The sequence below is a fragment of the Psammomys obesus genome, unplaced genomic scaffold, assembly GCF_907164565.1.
Source record: "Psammomys obesus unplaced genomic scaffold, mPsaObe1.curated_primary_1811, whole genome shotgun sequence".
Classification (NCBI taxonomy): domain Eukaryota; kingdom Metazoa; phylum Chordata; class Mammalia; order Rodentia; family Muridae; genus Psammomys; species Psammomys obesus.
Window position 1 is genome coordinate 1,317,062 of NW_026591497.1, and position 17,124 is coordinate 1,334,185.

Consider the following 17,124-nt stretch of genomic DNA (forward strand, 5'->3'; position numbering starts at 1 on the left):
ATACCAGCAGAGGCAGGCAGATCTCTGTGAGCTCCAGGGCCGCCAGTGTTACAAACCCCCCCCCCCCCAAACAACAAAAACAAACCCAGCTGTGGTAGTGTGGGCTTGCAACCCAGTGCAGGGAAGGAGGCAGGTACCAGGTGATCCTGGCTGGCCAAGTGAAGTCCCAGCCCACTGAAAAACTCAAAACTCAGTTTGGGGTTGGGGAAATGGCTCAGACAACAACTTTTGGTGCAAACATGAAGACCTAAATTTGGTCCCAGAACGTATTTAAAAACTTGTGTGATAGCATGCACCTAATTCTAGCACTAGAGAAGTGAAGACAAGAAAATCTTCTAACCTAATACGTCTGCTTCAAATACAGTAAGAGATTTTGCTTCAAAGACCAAGGTGGAGAATGAATTCAGGGTATTCAGTGTTAACCTTTAGTCTTCCCGTGCGCACATGCGCACATGTACCGTACCCACATCTATGCACAGGAACACACACAAGTACTCCACCAGATGGTGGTGCCTGAGGAGTGACAGCTGGGGTTGATCCCCACCCACCACAGGTACAGTTATGGACTCCTTCGGAAGGTTCTCCAGGGAACAAGATCTGCAGGATCTGACCGTAATTACTGTCAAGCCAGCTGTATCACCTAGCTCCACACGCAGCCTTGTCCCACCCACCCGGAAGCAGCCCCGTGGCTGAGTGATGGACAGCAAGCTGAGGGAAATGATGGCTGACTGTCGGCAACCTAAAATCAGCCTATGTAGAGAGCAAGGCCAGCCATGTGGAAGTAGGAGGCCTAGCTGAGGGTAACAGTTTCACCAGGCAGACAGGGAAAGAGACAAAGAGCAAGAGTGCAGCCTTCATATCTAGCCAGCCCCCAAACATGACCTGTACCATGAGTTTCCCAGCTCACTACACATCTCTGTCCCCAAGTCCAGGCGCCAAGGGTATCCTTCCTGTGAGATACTCCACCTCTCCCCAAGGCAGGGTGGCTGGTAAGCTTTAGGAAAGATCCCCATTGGCAAGAGGCCCTCACCTTTGCCTCTGAACATAGCTAATACCCAAGGAGCAAGTTCCACCAAACATGAGGCTCAACCAGCTGGCTACGTCCCCTCCCTCACTCCGTTCAACGCTCCTACAGAACTCCTTGCCACCCCCATTAGTGCAGCTGTAAGGCAAACTGGTTGAAGAAACTACTGTCCTTTATGTTAAAATATAAATAGCCATTTGTGCATGTGTTCAATAACTTCTTTTTTAAATGAGGTTTTAATATATATATATAAAATTTATTTTTATTTTATGTTCATTGGTGTTTTGCCTGCATGGATATCTGTGTGAAGTTGTTAGAAGCCTTGGAACTGGAGTTACAGACAGGTGTGAACTGCCATCTGCTGGGAATTAAACCCCAGTCTTCCGGAAGAGCAACCAGTGCTCTTGACCGTGGAGCCATCTCTCCAGCACCCCAAAAACTGATTTCTAGGCACAGGGGGATATATGCAGAATGAATCAATGAGTAAAACCTGTCATTGTGAACAATCGTAGTATTGTGCATTGTATAACTGCTGCATTCTTATTTAGGGATCCAAGCTCCAAATCTTTAGATGTGGGTGTATAGCCGGGAGTAGCCACAGCAAGTGAAAAGGGATTCGGCGGGGGGGCTTTGGGAATGGGAAAAATGAGGAGGGGCTTTATCTGAGGAAGGAAAGAGGGGCCAATATAGAGGGGGTGATAAAGAACACCAAGGATATGCTGGATATGGTGGCAAATTCCTTTAAGCCCAGCACTGAGAGGCAAAGGCAGGTGGTGGTGTATCTCTATAACTTTGAGGTCAGCCTGGTCTACATAGTGAGTTCCCAGGACAGCCAGGGCGCCAGAGAGACCCTGTCTCAAAACAAAAACAAAAACATATAGTTTTGTGTTTACTTAAAAATAATATGTGCATATATAAATCAAACGAGTTTATGCTACTTGGAGTGATAATGCTCCCCGCCCCCCGAAGAGCCACAGACTAACCAAAAACATAGGAGCAGGCGTGGGAAAGCTCCCTTCAAAGTGTTCGTCAGGAGAGTCTAAGAGACTCCTAAAATAATGCAGGCTGTTGCTGCTGCCCCTGGCTGCCTCCCAGAACTTGAAGTTAAGACTCTGTTGCTGAAGACAGCATACATTTTGGGAACGTAAGGTAGAAAAATGGAGCTGGAACTGACCTCGACTCCTCCCTGAGGACTAGCTCTCATAACATCCAAAGGTGTTATGCAAGCTACAAAGTGAGAAAAGCAGTCAACAGTCTGCCTGTAGAACACAGCGGTGACCATTGTGGCAAGACAGCCCTCAAGGCTGCAACAGCGGCACTTGCGTCTTACAGGTAACCAACGGCAGTGTAACCGGGCTGATGGAGCTCATGCCTTCCAACTAAGTTCTGCAGACTCAGCCAGCTACCCATGGTAGCTACCAAATAGCTGGCAAGTTCACGGACCCTAAAGAATACTGGTTTTCAACCTCCCTAATGCTGCAACCCCTTAATACAGTTCCTCATGTTGTGGTGACCCACAATCATGAAATTACTTCATTGCCACTTCCTAACTGTAATTCTGCTACTGTAATGGCTTGTAATGGAAATATCTGACATACAGGGTTATATGCTATGTGACCCCAGTGGGGGTTGCAACCCACAGGTTGGGAGCCACTGCGAAAGAAGACCCACCTACGGCCACTGTACTAAGCCCATATGTTTCTAAACATATCTTTATTTCTGTAGAGAAGTTCTCAGCCCTCATTAAAGAAGCTTCTTTTGTAGCATACAATCACAGAAAACTGGTCAAAATGCAGAGAACAACTGATGGAGGTGTCCATCCCCAACGGATACACAACTCCTACAATTAAGACTCAGAGCAGTGAAGAAGTCATGGACCCTAAAAGGGGGTGGGGCCAGAAAAGCTGTAAGAGGCAGAGACCAGGATGTTCACTGCAAGATCTCTTCTATGACAGGAAGCTGTAGCCCCATGAAATCTTAACAATGTATTTGCTCAAACAAGATCTGCGTAAAGACCAACGGACATCCACTGTGGATAAGGGACATCTCAAAAGGCCCCACATCCAAAGGAAGAGCTACAGGCAATGGCTGCTAAGAGAAGAAAAATCATTCTTCTTTTCCAAGGGATGAGCCCCCTGATAGGTTAGTCAATCCCAAACAGTCAGCACATACACATACGCTGGAGGCAACATCAGGTTGTGTTTATGTGTATATAGACATATAATATATGTAATAATTTAAAAAAGAGATCCTGAATTTAAAGTGGGGACACAGGAGTTGGAAGACAGGGAGTGGGGTAAGATGATTTACAGTATTCACTCATAAAAGTCTCAAAAACAAAGTAAGTGTTAAAACATAAAGAATATAATTTGAAAAAAAAAAAACTGATAGCAAAGAAAATTCCGCAGTGGCTATGTGTGTGGTGGGATTTGAAACCACTGCACTTGAGCCCTCGTGCCTTCTACAAGGATGCTCTGCTGATCTGCATGCACACACCATCTAGCTCACGGGCTTCAGGGTTCCCTAGACTCCTTCACATCTACCTGTGAACAATACCAACAGGTGAGCCGTATCATGCATTTGCTTTTTACCAGACACTTTTTGGAATATTTCCTTACTCACTGTAATCCTTACATCTCCGTGAAGCCATATTACATTTATATTCAAAGTGAGGAAGTTGAGGCACAAAAGTAATCTAGAGAGGAGGAAGGGAAGGGAAAGAGGAAGAGCAGAAAAGAGACAGGAGAGAAAGAGAGGGAGAGGAGAACCTTGCCCCAGGCAATGTAGCTTCAAGGTACAGGCTGTGAATCCACCACAACCATCTGTCATTGATCTGAATGAGAAAAAGACCTTTGCATAACCTGTCAGTTTTGTTAACACCAGGCCATCAAACTGACCTGTGGGCATGTCTGTAGAGCATTTTCTTGATGGATGCAGGAGAGACCATTCCACTGGGGGGAGAGCCATGCCTAAGGCAGGTAGGTGTTGGCTGTCTAAAAAGGCTGGGGAAGCAAGTCAATTCCTGCCTCCAGGTTCCTGCCTTGCATTCCCTTCATGATGGACTGTAACCCGTAAGATGAAATAAACCCTTTCTTCCCCAGGTTGTTGTGGCTGTGGTATTTATCACAGCCACAGAAAGAAAACTATAACTTCCATTCCTCTTGTCACATAAAATAACAGTTACAGTTCCCTCTTCCACTATCTAAGCACAAAGACATCTATTTCCATAGCCACTACACCATAACCACAGGCTCCCAAGCTATTTACCTCCAGCCTGGACTTGTCCTACCAAGGCCTGCCATGACAAAATGTGAATAGCTTCCACCAAACTTTCCAACAGTTGGTAAAATCAAATCAGAGACAAAACCAAAGCTGTCACAGACTAACCACACTTTAAATTTAAGCATCTTTCTCAGTTGTCTGGGACCACAAACTGGGCTTTCCAGGTTACCAATGTGCTCTGCAGGCTGGGAGGGAAACCAAATGTCATGATGTCCTCAGCACGCGCAAGCATAGGCGATGAACAAACAAATGAAAGAACTCTACACCAAAGAAGACATCTGCGTAGTCATGGGCTCTTTACTGGGTCCTGCATATTGTCATTGACATTTCAGAATCCAAAACCTACCAAAGGCCCAGAGGAGGCAAGGGAACTCTCTAATAGTCAAAGACTCAGCCCACCAGGGGAAAATAAGCTACTGAACCACTGTCACCCCTAGGAGGACCTACCATCACTGCCAAGAAGACAAAATGTACAGCGAGATCACCTCCCGTAGCTATGGGAACCCACATGCAGACTGAGCATCTGGCCTCACTGCTAGGACACGACCTGGTCTCTAGACCACCTCTCACTATTGCTAAGAGGAAAAGCATCTATGAACCAGGCCAGGGTGAGGCAAGTGACTTAAAGGTCACTCCCTGCCGGGAGCAGCATAGCTGAAATACATGGAAGATAGCTGCCAAACCTACAACCTCCCACGGTGGCCCAGGCCTCTTATGGGGCCAGCCACAGGCAGGGAAGGTACCAGGCTTCCTTGGACTGTGGCCCTGCTGAGAAGGCAAGTTTTCTTAACTCTGAATGCTGGAACCCTGAAGAAAGCTATTGCTGAAACTATGCCATAACTTTGTTTCCCAATGAGAGCTTAAACACTGTTAGGGTGAGGGAAAAAAAAAAGTAATGCTCGCCTTATAGGTGGAAAAAAGGCCAGTAGTGGCTCTCATGGCCCTCCTACCTCCTCTTCTTGTCACAGCTACTTCGAAGGTCCAAACTCCCTTTCTCCCCAAGTCAGGAGGTCTTAATGTATTGGGTAACCACAAAAAAGGGGGAAATAATCAGAGCAGAGTACTAAGACGAAAAAAAGTTTAACACTATCACCTAAAGGACCTCTGGGACCCATCAGAGGTCCAAGGCAGCTGGGGGTTTCACATCTGGAGTTAAAAAACAATTTATAAGGGGCTGGAGAGATAGCTCAGAGGTTAAGAGCAATGCTTGCTCTTCTAGAGGTCCTGAGCTCAAGTCCCTGCAACCATTATGTATAATAAGAGCTGGTGCCCTCTTGTGGCGTTCAGGTGGACATGCAGGCAGAACATTGTATACATAATAAATAAGTCTTAAAAAAATAAGAAAAATTAAAAAAAACCACTTAAATTAAAAAAGAAAAAAAAAACAATTTATAATCTGGGTATGATGGCACACACTTTTGATCCCAACACTTGGGAGGCAGAGGCAAGTGGATCTCTGAGTTCAAGGCCAGCCTGGTCTATAGAATGAGTTCCAGGACAGCCAGGGCTACGTAGAAAAACCCTGTCTCGAGAAACCCTGTCTTGAAAAACCAACCAAGCAACCAATAGCATAACATGAGGCCCAAACTGAACATAAGCAGCCAGGATGGACAAGGATCAGGACAAAGGTGCACAATGATCAAAGCAGCCAGGCTCTCAGAATTAAAATCTCATCTAGGTCACTTAGCTTTATGAGAGTTTTCTATTTTAGTTTCTCTGTCTATAAAATTGGGCTAATAACAGTCTTCCAGGGACCACTTGAAGGCTAACACAAGAGTGCTTAGAACAGTATCTGACATGTAACATCCTCAAACAACCAAGATCAAATGTTCATTTTAGAGGAAGCCTGGAGGCCAGAGGCATAACTCAGTGGCACAGTGCTTGCCTAGGGTTGCACAAGGCCTGGGTTTCATTACCTGGCATTACAAAGACAAAAGAACAGAGAAAGAAGCTTAGACAGATCAAGCCCTGCTCCACACACTGCCTCCTCCAAACCCCCATCTCTGAAAGAAGAAACCCACAGGCCTGCTTCCTCCTCACAACACTGGGCAGGAGCAAGAGGACAACCATCTGCCTCCCTCCTAAGAGGTGGGTTCTAACTAGTATCCTCTGCCATGCATGGTTCAGGCCTAGGACCTTGAAAGGAAGCAAGCAAATATACTACAGAAGGACCTTCTTCTTGCAAAGATCAGCTAGAAAGAATCTGCCCAGCATGCCCAGGACAGACACAATGAATGTGTAAAGAGACACAATAGCACACAAGAAAAAAATCTGACCCAGCAATCTCTGTCTTTGCTGCCCCTGTCAGGGGGAACATTAAAGCGCTTAGTATTTTGCAGGACAACCAGACAGCTCTAGGACCTGTTGCCAAATTCCAACCTAGAAAGCCATGGATTCAAGATCACATTACTGCCTCTACTGGAGCCTCTTCCACAGTATGTCCCATCCATACTGTTCGAGCCCCCTGCCTCCCACTGAGCTCCTCCCTTGCTGCACATGTACAAATGGATGGCCTCTGCCATCTGCCTCTGGGCTCCCATGCCCAGGCATACAAATACAGGAATACCCCTAAGAAGTCACACTTGGCTCTCTTCTTCAATATCTAGCACTTGTAAAGAGAAAGCTGTGTTCTCTGCATTTGAATATCTCTAGCGATGTAGGCAGCAAGAACTCACATATCCTTCCTGAACCGCTCTTGGCCAGCTGGCAGACCATATATGTAAATGGACCAGCAAGGGAAAAATGGTTAGGGACATTGATGCCTATGTGACCTAGGCAGGAGATGTTGGCCCTAGAACAAGAGGCAAAAGAAAGGCACAGATGTGTGGCTCCATTTCCAGGCCCAGAGACCTCATCTGTGAAACTGGAACCCAGGAAACAGGATGGGAAGGCTGGTGACTACACAGAGGTCTACAGGTCTACCAAGATGGAAACCACAAGAACACACAGACCCATGAGCCCAGCAAGAGAACCATATCCACAAGAGTTCCTAGCAGGCTATTTTCCAACCAGTCAGGCCCACAGTGCAGAGCAGCTGGCTGTTCCCTCCTGCAGCCCAGGGAAGGGCTCTGTTGAGTGTTGGCCTAGGGTCTTGGTCACTGGGGCTCAAGCAGACATTTCCATATGTGACGAAGGCACAAAGCAAAGCATTGCAATACGCTGCAGGATGGGAGCCGGGCTAAGACACTGCTGCAGGGGCACCCATCTGACACCCAGACATGAGGTCACCCATGGGAGACTTGACCCTTCCTTCATGGGAACCTTCCTGTTAAGAACGTTAAGAGCTCTACTTGTCACACTGCAGGAGGTCAGAGATGAGTCTACTAACACGGAATACATACCCAGAAGTCCACAGACACACGGGCTGTTTATAAAAACTTTTTGACAGATTTCTAAAGGGACAGTGAGGCTGTACTGGAACTCCTGTGCCTGACGGTTAAATCAGTCCTGCTTTGTCTGGGGAGTGGGGAGCAGTTAGGGTTTTCTTGCATAGTTCAGAAGTAGAGGTAGAAGAGGGACCTGAAGTTCCCCACTACACACAAAACTCCAAGGGAGTACCAAAAAGAATTAATCCCATCACACAAACAAAGCGCTAAGTGCAGGGCACCGCTGAGGACTCTGTCCCTACACACGGTGTAGGTACTTACTCCCAGTATCTCCTTTGGACCGGGCTACTTTTGTGATGCAGCGTTTCACTAAGCGGCATTAAGCCACCAGCCATCGCTGTCCAGGGCTGAACCACACTGGCACCAGGCCACAGTCTGGCGGACACTTGGGACACCAGGTGCCTCCACAAGCCGCTTTCGGCCTCCAGACTTCCACCCTGCCCAGCAGAAGGGTGCGCCCGAGACGCAGCTCCTGGCTAGTGGCTCCTGGAGAGCACGCGGCGCTCGGTAGACGTGGGTCCAAAGGGAACATCCTCGAGGCTCAGAACCCAGATACACTTCAACTTGTGTCCGGGCAGGGGACGCCCAGAGGCCGGCAGCCGGGCTTCGCCTGCGGCTGGACGAGGCGCAGTGGCCGTCCAGCTGCCGAGGGTGGAAGGACGGCTCCAGCCCCACCCCCGACCGCGCCCCCACCCCCAGCGCCGCGCACCTGGCCGCAGCGGCTCGGTGACAGTGAGAACCAGCAGGAAGAGCAGCAGGAAGGCACCGCTGTCTGCCTTGGGCACCATTTATCCTCCGTTCATCGTCCCCGGGGCAGCCGCGTGACCCCGCGGGGAGGCCGGACCTGGCCGAGACGAGGGCGTGAGGGCCGGACTCCGGTCTGGGGCAGAGAGGCGACAGGCTCAGGATCCAGCTGGGCCGCGGCTACGCTGGGCCGCCGCAAGGGAAAGCCACCGACTCGCGCGCACTCTAGGCCGCAGAAGCGGGACAGGATTCCGGCTCGCGCAAGATGGCGGCCGTCCTGCTCTGGCCCGCGCCACCCCGCCTCCAGCCCGCCCTAACCAATGAACGCCGAGCCAGGCGGGGGCTGCAGGTGGGGGGGTGCGGGGGAGAGGCAGGACGGGCGCGCTGCAGACGCGGGGAGGGCCGGGGCGGGACGGGAGCAGGAGAACAGGAAAGAAGCCGGCCTGGGGACTGAGCGGCGGTGGGCGGAGCCGGGGGGGGCGGGCATATAGAAAGTGAAGCATGCCATTGGCCGAGCCCAGAGGTGGGACTGGGAGACGCAGCCTTGGTGGGGAGGTGGTCAAAGGGGTCCCTAGAGCTGGTAGGACCGCAAAGACTGACAGTGAATGCGCCTGGGTCTCGAGTTGGGATGAGTGGGGACGACCCGGGATTAGAGAACTGAGGAGGTAGCGCAGAATCTAAACGGTCTTTACTGCTGGAGGCCTAAGTCTGTCCCAGTACCCAACATACACCCTCAAGTGGTCTTCTAAAGGCCAAAACCGCTGTGAAGAAAGCGAAGGGCTCTAGTGAAACTAGAGGGCCAGCAGCCTCAGTAGATGGGGAAATGACACAAAATAATTTCAACAGAGGAGGAAATGGCCTAAGAGACATCAGAAAGAATAACAGAGATGACCAGATCTTGGGAAGGACCTGGTTATACGATGAAAGAGAAAAAGTCCAGGCAGAGACGAGGCTACAGTCTGTGAACGAGGCTCCACATGCCGAACTCACACCTGCCCTCATGAACAGCATGAATTTGTGAAAGGAGAGACAGCAGCTGACGAAGCATTCTGTTCAGGGGAAGGACTATCATCTATGTACAGGCCTGGCATTGGGTGATGAGCCCTGGGGAAGGAAGTAAAGAGAAAACAGGGAGGGCTAGTCACCCTGAATATACCTGACTCACTCTTTAGGGCCTCTTCACCAAGTCCCAGTATTCCAACCTAGGACAGGTGGACCCATGTGAGTGAGGGATGCTAACTTTTCTTAGGTGGGTAAAGCCAAGGTCAAACCCAGAATTAGGTCAAACCATCAGATATTCCAACTTTCCCAGGTCTTAGCCCAAGCTGTGGGACACAGGTCTTATCACAAAAGGGGAGGAGCCCCTTGCTGGCAGAGGCAAAGGCATCTGTCCAGCACTGCCCTCGGCACATATACAGTTCTTGTGGCACATTCCAGCTCTCAGTTAAATCCAGATCTAGCCTTCCGCCCCCGCACCAACCCCCACTGACAGTCTGCCCTGGGAGCTCAGACAGAACTATGGGTTGGGTAGGTCCTTAAGAGGGAACTCAGCCAGGTGCAGAACTCTTGCCAATTGTCCACCTGCAGAGGAACTGTTAAGAGACCAGGGAAGGTTTGGAAGAGAAGAGCAGTGTAAGAAGTGAGAACCAACTGAACCATAAGTGAAAGCACACACTGAGGCAGCTGTACCAGTGAAAGGCTGGCTGGGGAGATTTGAGGGATGATGGCTAAGTAAAAAAGATAAAAGTTCTAGAGGGAGGATAAGTGCAGAGAAGGGTGGAGAAGGCAAGGGTGGAGAGAAAGCAGGGAGAGGACAGTCCAAGGATGAACACTCCCTGAACAGTAACCCCCACCACGCCTGGGCCAGAGGAGGTAAAGGACCTGAAGAATCTTCAGACTTGTAGGCCCAGGTCTGTCACAGTGCCCAACATACATCCAGAAGATCAGCCCCGCCCTTCCCAGCCCTGCCCTGTGCCTCGGAGGACCGCCTGTGTAGACAGCATCAAGAGCTGAATGGGTGGGGTCACAAATGGCTTCCTGACCACTGGCCTGTCAAGCTGCTGCAGCCTGGCTCCTCTCCTCTCAGAGGGTACTCTCAGGGTGGTCCTCTCCATTACCTCCCTTCTACCATGTGGGTCAGGGGTCCGCTACTCCCTTAGGGCATGGCATTATCTACAGGGGTCTCTACATTTTGCTCCTACCTTTGTGACACACCGCTTTATCAAGACTTCCTCTGATTATCCTTAACTGAGCATAACTTCTGTTTCCTGCTGGGACCCTTGACTGATAGGACAACCCATCCTGGGTCCCCAGCATTGACCTGGTTTGCAATAATGAGCCATGCCACTATACAGAAATTCAGTTTCTAGGTTTAGAAACATGGGCAGGCCTTTGTGTCTCATAAGCCTTTCTTACCTCAGGTTAGAGCAAAGCATGAAGCCATTTTGTTCACTTCTAGCCTGCTCCGGTACACTGGCAGACCTTCCGGGTTCTAAGTCTAAGCAGATCAGGTAATAGCCTCATTTCCCCCAGGGCACTCCTTTGTGACTTCACCTACTGAAGTCACCCGGGAGACAGTACTGAATGTTCCATACTAGAGTCTTGGGTCTCTCAGGAGGCAGGGACAGCAGGCCTGGCCATCTCAGAGGACTCTCTGTCCACAGTGTAAATGAGGACACTGCTGGCCCATGTCTGGCAGGGATGTAGAGGGCAGCCTCAGAGGCACTGGGCACTCCCGGCACCATGGATGACGCTGCCGTCCTCAAGCGACGAGGCTACATCATGGGGATAAACTTGGGAGAGGGCTCATATGCCAAAGTCAAATCCGCTTACTCTGAGCGCCTGAAGTTCAACGTGGCGGTCAAGATCATCGATCGCAAGAAAGCCCCCACGGACTTCCTAGAGAAATTCCTTCCCCGGGAGATTGAGATTCTGGCCATGCTAAACCACCGCTCTATTGTCAAGACCTATGAGATCTTTGAGACATCAGATGGCAAGGTCTACATTGTCATGGAGCTTGGGGTACAGGGTGACCTCCTCGAATTCATCAAAACCAGAGGAGCCTTACAAGAGGATGATGCTCGAAAGAAGTTCCACCAGCTCTCCTCGGCCATCAAGTACTGCCACGATCTGGATGTCGTCCACCGAGACCTCAAGTGCGAGAACCTTCTGCTCGACAAGGACTTCAACATCAAGCTGTCTGACTTCGGCTTCTCCAAGCGCTGCCTGCGGGACGACAGTGGTCGGCTGACGTTAAGCAAGACCTTCTGTGGGTCAGCAGCTTATGCGGCCCCTGAGGTGCTGCAGGGCATCCCCTATCAGCCCAAGGTGTATGACATCTGGAGCCTGGGTGTGATCCTCTACATCATGGTCTGTGGCTCCATGCCCTACGATGACTCCAACATCAAGAAGATGCTGCGCATCCAGAAGGAGCATCGTGTCAACTTTCCACGCTCTAAACACCTGACCGGTGAGTGCAAGGACCTCATCTACCGAATGTTACAGCCAGATGTCAACCGGCGGCTGCACATTGATGAGATCCTCAGCCACTGCTGGGTGCAGCCCAAGGCACGAGGTCTGTCCTCTGGAGCCATCAACAAGGAGGGGGAAAGCTCCAGAGCCACTGAGCCAACATGGACCCCTGAACCTGGTGCTGATAAGAAATCTGCCACCAAGTTGGAGCCTAGGGAAGAGGCAAGACCCGAGGCCCAGCCTGAGACAAAACTCCAGGAAGACACTGTGCAGGTGGCCAGGCAGTCAGAGAACCTGGGCCTCAGCAGTGAAGGGAGCAGGGATATAGATGAAGGGCACCCCCAACAGACTCCAGAGACACATACTTAGTGAGCCTCTTACAGCCCAGGGGGCCAGCAGGGAATGAGGCAGAGCTCACGGCTTGAAGCCTGAGCCTAGAAGTCAAGGGACGAGAGAGAGAAGACAGTCCTGGATGAGCTGCTATTTTCGTCACTTTCTTCTCCCCCCCTTTGAACTTGGTAACTCACGTGGCTAAAGAAGCAATAAATAACTATATTGGTGCAGACCCTAAGGTGAATGTCTTTGCCCAGATGACTGGAGTCCTGGGCTTCCCCTTGTCTTCATTCATGGGAAAATCCATTCCTGTGCCCCAAGCCCAGACTGTATCCTCAGGCATTGCTGACTGAGGCAGCTGTACCAGTGAAAGGCTGGCTGGGGAGATTTGAGGGATGATGGCTAAGTAAAAAAGATAAAAGTTCTAGAGGGAGGATAAGTGCAGAGAAGGGTGGAGAAGGCAAGGGTGGAGAGAAAGCAAGGAGAGGACAGTCCAAGGATGAACATGGCTGCCTGCCAAGGAAGGGCTAGAAGCCAGAGCCCTTCTGCACTGGGAGAGCTAGATGTCTGCATCAGGGGCTCAGGGTCTAGGTGGGTGTTTCCTTATTTACCCCAGTGTTTCGGGCTGCACAAACCCACCTGTGAGGAGCTGAGGAGACTATAAAAGGCACATTTGACCAGCCCCATATTACTTTGAGAACTCCCCAACTTGTTTGGCAGCTGGTTTTTCAGCTCTGCCCATCATGTTCCTCCATGTCTAGCTGACACCCAGTTCCCAACTGTGCCCTAAACTACTCCACACCATCACTTCCCAGCCCAGAAACACAGGGCTCCATTAGTTAACCCGAGCAGTCCCACAGCCCTGCATAGCTTTTAACTGCATCCCATTACCCTCCAATCCCAACCCATTCCAGAGGAGATCACCCCAGCAGAGCTGGAAGCCAACCTCGGCAAAGCAAAACTGGCAGCATGTCTGAAACCTATGGGCAAGGAAGGCAGCCACTGGTATTTCACATGGGCATGGCCTGCACCTGGCACCCCTGGCTGCCATGTGGTGCCTGCCTTGCTTACGCCGTGCCCCGGACAGTCCTCACCTTGCTGTTGTGGGCCCTTTCTCTTCACCTCACTCTGGGCCACCTCATGGAGGTCTAAGGGTTTAATACACAAAAACGAGAACATTTAGACTCATCTCAACCCTGCCCCCACCTATGTGTCCAACCTGGGAAGACACCAACAACAAGAACCCTGGAGAAGCGGTGTTCAGTGAGTTCCCGAATGTATTCTTCTTACACCCCACCACCACAGCCATCCCACCTTCACCCCATCATCTGCTGACCCACCCATCACCTCCCAGAGTTCACAGCTGCACACAGGCTACCTCCACCACCCTCAGAAAGGATTTCCGTGCTAGCTTCTGATCTTCCCATCAAGAGCCCCTCATCCTTGTACTCCAACACATGTGCCATAAACATACTTGCCAATTTACCTCTGAAGACTGTACCCATCTTCCCCGGCTCAGCCAAGGGGTTCTGTCCTCCTCAAAGCCTTCTGGGACCAAGCAACACTATGCCACCTGCTTCTGTGAATTTTGCCTGTGAGGACCAAGTATCCAGGGTTCAGGCAACCCTGGAGTGAGAAAGATTGGGGAAGCCCCATGAAGAAACCTGGATGGAACACAGGGCTCCAGACATATGAGGATGGCTGGGGGTGAGGGTGGGAGGTGCTGGCTCCTGCCCTCTCATACCTGTAGTCTTGCCATGATTTGGGGGCAGAAGACATCACGATGACCTGAGGCTGCTTGAAATTCAACTAGGAGACAGGTGGGGTAGGAAGAGATACGAGTTCCTGCTGTGTGCCTTACAGGGTGTAGAAGTAGCTCAGAGAAGGTGAGATTGCTCCAGAAAGCACAGCACCCAGAGTGCTTTGCCAAATGCTCCAAATATGGCCTTATCCTTCTGAACCATTCATGGGGGCTGCTGACTCTGACTCAGCCACCTGGAGTGGCACCAGGACTTCAAGGTGGCCTCTATGGTGTATTCTTGTTCCCATATTATCTTTTCCCACTTGTCTACCTGATAACTCCTCTGTACCTGGGTGGTGTCACTTCCTCTTTGTGAAGTCTTCTGTCCCACCTCCCCAACTAGAAAAAGGGCTTCTTGCTTTCCCTCTGAGTGCATATTGGCAACTCACTGAGAGCAAAAGACTCCTGTGAGATGAGAAAATGAATACAGGACTTCTAAAGTAGCCAAGGAGGAGATGTATACAGCATGCCACTTTGCAAAACATTCATGCAAAAAAACCATAGAAGACAGTCCAACGTGCAAATGGTGAGCAACACCACACCACTTCATGTAAGCGCTGCTCACAAAGCCCCACGGTGGGGATTAGGAGCCCCCTCTCCATGCAGAAGCTTCTTTCAGGGACAATGCTAAGGGCTAGCAATCCCTGGGCTATCCAGCACCAAGCCCAACACAGTCCCCTCCTCACCAACCAGGACCAGGCTGGCTTCTCCCAACTCCACCACCATTCCAATCCCCAGAGGCCTGCTCTGGCCCAAGGACCCAGATGTCCATATGCTTCAAAGCCAATTGGCTTCTCTTTCTAATAGCAACCATCTTAAAAGAGATGTAGGTTGTATACAGGCTGCTCATCATTTAGAGAGAGAGAAAGAACTTTCCTGACTTATACTTTAGCCATTCTCAGCACTTGCCTGCTTGGGCCCCTCAACACCTTTTATATCTGGTTGAAGCCTCTCCATCCTCCACACCTGCCCCACCCCCTTGAACATGAACCTGCCTATCCTGGACCCTCAGTACATCCCCTAGCACTACCTACCCTCCCACCCCCACACACCTGTTCACCTTGGCTGTGGCTCATCTGCCCACTCTGTAGCCCAAAGACCCTTGCCACCTCCAGACCCCAAACATGGAACTGCTTTAATCCAGCAGATTGGGACCACCACTGGGCAGCTTCCACTGACTGACACATGCTCACTGGAGGTTTTCTTCAAACCCAAAGAAATGGCAGGGAATTGGCTCTAGTGAAATGAGGACAAACACAGGACCAGATCCCATGGCCTGATAGGGAAACAGGCATGGGGCTGGCCCTGGATCACCTCCCTTAGGGCCAGCTTCATTCCACTGGGTGGGGAGGGCCTAGGCCTTCCTGGCTTCCAGGGGCCCCATTCCCCACAGCCTAGCCCTCACTCCCAGCAGCCTGGCTTTATGACTTCATTCGCTGGTCACTTGGTGACAATGCCGAGCGTTCCACTCCTCCAAGTCCAGGCCCAGCCCAGCCAGACGCCTCCCCACAGTGGGAATAAGGGCAATGCCTACTGGCCCGTGTGGGGAGGGGATGTAGAGGGCGGCCGCACCGGCCGCTCCTGGCACCATGGACGATGCCGCGGTCCTAAGGAAGAAGGGTTACATCGTGGGAATCAACCTGGGCAAGGGCTCCTACGCAAAAGTCAAGTCTGCCTACTCTGAGCGCCTCAAGTTCAATGTGGCAGTGAAGATCATAGACCGCAAGAAAACACCCACTGACTTTGTGGAGAGATTCCTTCCTAGGGAGATGGACATCCTGGCGACCGTCAATCACCGTTCCATCATTAAGACCTATGAGATCTTTGAGACCTCTGATGGACGCATCTACATTGTCATGGAGCTGGGTGTCCAGGGCGATCTCCTCGAATTCATCAAGTGCCGAGGAGCCCTGCATGAGGATGTGGCACGCAAAATGTTCCGCCAGCTCTCCTCAGCCGTCAAGTACTGCCACGATCTGGATGTCGTCCACCGAGACCTCAAGTGCGAGAACCTTCTGCTCGACAAGGACTTCAACATCAAGCTGTCTGACTTCGGCTTCTCCAAGCGCTGCCTGCGGGACGGGAGCGGGCGCATCGTCCTCAGCAAAACCTTCTGTGGGTCAGCAGCTTATGCGGCCCCTGAGGTGCTGCAGGGCATCCCCTACCAGCCCAAGGTGTATGACATCTGGAGCCTGGGTGTGATCCTCTACATCATGGTCTGTGGCTCCATGCCCTACGATGACTCTGACATCAAAAAGATGCTGCGCATCCAGAAGGAGCACAGAGTGGACTTCCCACGCTCCAAGAACCTGACTGGTGAGTGCAAGGACCTCATCTACCGTATCCTACAGCCAGATGTCAACCGGCGGCTGCACATTGATGAGATCCTTAGCCATTCGTGGCTACAGCCCCCCAAGCCCAAAGCCATGTCTTCTGCCTCCTTCAAGAGGGAGGGGGAGGGCAAGTATCGAGCTGAGTGCAAGTTAGATACTCGACCAGGCTCAAGACCTGAACACCGACCTGACCACAAGCTGGGGCCTAAACCCCAGCACCGGCTGCTGGTTGCACCGGAGAATGAAGACAGGATGGAGGAGAGGCTGGCTGAGACTTCCAGAGCTAAAGACCATCATGTCTCTGGAGCTGAGGTGGGGAAAGCAAGTACCTAGTGATGGAGAGGGCCCTAGGGGGTCATGGTGTGCAGTTTGCACTCACATAAGCTAAATAGGCAGGTAGGAGCTGAAGAAGGCACAGGTGCAAGGAACAAGTAAAATCCGTCAATTAAACCACTATTTTGATTACGTTCTATCAGCTTTCTTCCACTTAGTAGCAAAGACATTAATTACTGACCACCAAATAAACCACAAAGTGTATACAAGCATTGAGAGTGCCCAGTGGGGAGTCTTTTTCTCTAGGACTCATCCAGCGCGGGGATCTCCAGCATAGGGGTCCAGGAACCTGTACTCAGGCACGGGCAGACTCAGCGAGCCCTGTGGCAGAGGGCACCTCTGTCATGGTCCTCTTGCCAGGCTCACTTGCTGGCCTCTGACTTTCTCCCATTCCCAAGGCCTCCAGGACTGGACAGC

General features: G+C 51.1%; 3 protein-coding genes across 5 annotated transcripts in view; 2 read left to right on the plus strand and 1 right to left on the minus strand.

Moving 5' to 3' along the window:
- Dgcr2 (DiGeorge syndrome critical region gene 2) overlaps positions 1 to 8,743 on the minus strand; it is a 61,012-nt gene extending 52,269 nt beyond the window's left edge. Inside the window, exon 1 of one of the 3 annotated variants that reach the window (XM_055610254.1) lies at positions 8,402 to 8,743. In XM_055610254.1, coding sequence (XP_055466229.1) covers positions 8,402 to 8,480 — 79 coding nt within the window. In that variant the 5' untranslated portion in view covers positions 8,481 to 8,743. The remainder of the gene's footprint in view (positions 1 to 8,401) is intronic. The other 2 variants (XM_055610256.1, XM_055610255.1) reach the window with 2 other exon arrangements.
- Positions 8,744 to 11,178: 2,435 nt separating this feature from the next.
- Tssk1b (testis specific serine kinase 1B) lies at positions 11,179 to 12,276 on the plus strand. Its single transcript, XM_055610308.1, has one exon. The coding sequence runs from the start codon at positions 11,179 to 11,181 to the stop codon at positions 12,274 to 12,276; it is 1,098 nt and encodes a 365-aa protein (XP_055466283.1).
- Positions 12,277 to 15,630: 3,354 nt separating this feature from the next.
- Tssk2 (testis specific serine kinase 2) lies at positions 15,631 to 16,707 on the plus strand. Its single transcript, XM_055610325.1, has one exon. The coding sequence runs from the start codon at positions 15,631 to 15,633 to the stop codon at positions 16,705 to 16,707; it is 1,077 nt and encodes a 358-aa protein (XP_055466300.1).
- The last annotated feature ends 417 nt before the right edge of the window (positions 16,708 to 17,124 follow it).